Here is a 2,367-nt window from a genome sequence, read left to right as displayed (position 1 = left end):
AACTGGGTTTTTCAATTCGTGCCAGCTAGGATCAGGAGACTTCTGTGGTGAAGAACTGCTCAGTTGGGCTCTCTACCCACGCCCCAGTATCCTCCTCCCTTCCTCCACACGAACGGTGAATGCCATCACCGAGGTCGAGGCGTTTGCTCTCGTCTCCGAGGATGTGAAGTTCGTTGCATCACAATTCCGCAAGCTGCACAGCAAGCAACTGAAGCACAAGTTTAGGTTCCACTCGAATCAATGGAGGACATGGGCTGCATGCTTTATACAAGCAGCATGGTTTAGGTACAAAAGAAGAAAGGAAGGCGGTGTGCTGAAGGCTCGGGAGAATGTAACAGCTCCTCCGGCCGAATTAGCTATGGAACGTTGTGCTTCGTTGCCACCAAGAGCATCTGAGTTCGCCATGTACGCTGCACAGTTGGCTACTAGCACTAGAAGGTCTGGGAGCCTGAGAAATGGTTCACAAATGGACATACTAAGCGCAATGAAGAAACCAGTGGAACCTGATTTCTCAATTGATGATAGTGTATGAGACGTGAAACTTTTGGAAGAGGTTTTGGTGCTTTGGTTTATATAGTCTAAATGCAGCTTCTTGCAGTGAAAAATGTAACTTGGAGGAAATAATAAATAAGTTTAGGCTCCTTCTTGCGCATTGGAGATGATCCATGTGAAAAGATGGTTACATCACAATTCAATCAAATTGATATATAACTCCCCGAATAACAAAGCCCTTTTTAGCTTACGCACCCCACATAATGTTAATAATCCTTCCCCAATAAAGCATAGGAGGCTTCCATTAAACGCTCGGGAGGATGACCTTTTGGTGGCACTAACAGAGAGAATGTTACAGCTTTCTATCAGAGGAGACATCTTGCACGCAAGAAAGATATTTGATGAAATGGGTGTGCGAGACTCGGTTTCTTGGAATGTCATGATCAGGTGCTACCTTGAGAACGAAATGGTTGAGCATGCAAGAGAGTTGTTCGACAGAATGCCTGACAGGACTTCTGTTTCTTGGAACACCATGATCATGGGTTATATAAAAGCGGGAAAAACTCATGTGGCGTTGAAGCTGTTTGTAGCAATGCCTGAGAAAGATGTCGTGAGCTGGACAGCTATTATTACTGGATTGTGTCGTGCTTCACAGGTTGATGAAGCGTGGCGCTTGTTTAAGCAAATGCCTGAAGCAAATGCAGTTTCTTGGTCGTCCATTATATCGGGGTTTCAGCAGAATGGGTTTGCAATTGAGAGCTTGAATGTGTTTAGAGAAATGTTGTTGGTTGGAATTGTGCCAACTCCTCATTTGTTCACGAGTGTGTTGTCGGCCTGCGCTGATTTAGCAATTGTTTCGGTGAGTGAGCAAGTATATTGTCAACCTCTTAAAAGGGGGTTTCATGGTAATAATCATGTTGGAAATTCAGCAATTTCTATGTTTGTCAAGACCGGGAGTTTTTACAACGCAAGGCGCATTTTCCTGGACTTAGATAAACCTGATCGTGTAACATGGAATGCTATGATTGTGGGTTTTGCACAGCATGGGTATGGATTGGAAGCAATGATGATTTTCCATCAGATGCAAAAGGCTCAAGTTCTGCCAGATGGAATTAGCTATATGGGGGTTTTACATGGTTGTAGCCATTGCGGATTTGTGCAGGAAGGGAGAGAGTATTTTCAGTCAATGAAAATGGATTATGGGATATCACCAGGACCCGAGCATTTTTCCGCAATGGTGGACCTTTATGCACGTGCCGGGAAGCTTAAAGAAGCATATGAGATTATACTGGAGCTGCCCTTCAAGCCAACAACAATCTTTTGGAGGACATTGTTGAATGGATGCAGGATCTGGGGAAACACAGAATTGGGTGTTTGTGCCGCAGAACAAATATTGAAACTTGAACCTTACAATTCAAGTGCGTGTTTGATGGTCATTAATATTTTTGCACTGGCTGGGAAATGGAAGGAGGTGGCAAAAATGAGGGCACAAATGCGGGATGGAGCTGCTAGAAAGGAGTTGGGTTGTAGTTGGATTGATATTAAGGGGAAAAATCATTTATTCACCACTGGGGATGAAATTCATCCAGAGGCTGATCAGATTTATGCAGTTGTTGAGTTATTCGCCTATGACATGGAGAAATACTATTTAAGATTGGATAGATTTTCAGATGGATTGGAGTAGAGTTGCATGCTATGACTTCTTGGGGCTTGAGAGGCTTGGTGTAAAGTTTACATCATAAGCTGTCAAAATCTTCCTCTCTGTATCTTCCTGAAAGATAATGTTTGTTCATCAAGGAACCAGATAACTAAAACTGAATTTGAGGGGCACGTTATTTCCAACAGCTGAGCAAAAGGAAGATATAGCCCCATTAC

At 43.4% G+C, this 2,367-nt stretch overlaps 2 protein-coding genes across 2 annotated transcripts in view; both read left to right on the top strand.

Annotated features, from left to right (window-relative positions):
- LOC105174362 (protein CNGC15b-like) overlaps window positions 1-1,962 on the top strand; it is a 5,169-nt gene extending 3,207 nt beyond the window's left edge. The window contains exon 9 of the mRNA XM_011096440.2: window positions 1-1,962. This exon is cut by the window's left edge and continues 33 nt beyond it. Within this exon, the coding sequence (XP_011094742.1) occupies window positions 1-532 (532 nt within the window). The 3' untranslated portion in view covers window positions 533-1,962.
- On the top strand, window positions 899-2,176 carry LOC105174361 (pentatricopeptide repeat-containing protein At4g02750-like). Its single transcript, XM_011096439.1, has one exon. The coding sequence runs from the start codon at window positions 899-901 to the stop codon at window positions 2,174-2,176; it is 1,278 nt and encodes a 425-aa protein (XP_011094741.1).

The sequence above is a fragment of the Sesamum indicum genome, linkage group LG11, assembly GCF_000512975.1.
Source record: "Sesamum indicum cultivar Zhongzhi No. 13 linkage group LG11, S_indicum_v1.0, whole genome shotgun sequence".
In the NCBI taxonomy this organism is placed as follows: domain Eukaryota; kingdom Viridiplantae; phylum Streptophyta; class Magnoliopsida; order Lamiales; family Pedaliaceae; genus Sesamum; species Sesamum indicum.
The sequence above is the reverse complement of the archived record's forward strand: the minus strand, read 5'-3'. Positions and strand labels throughout refer to the sequence as shown.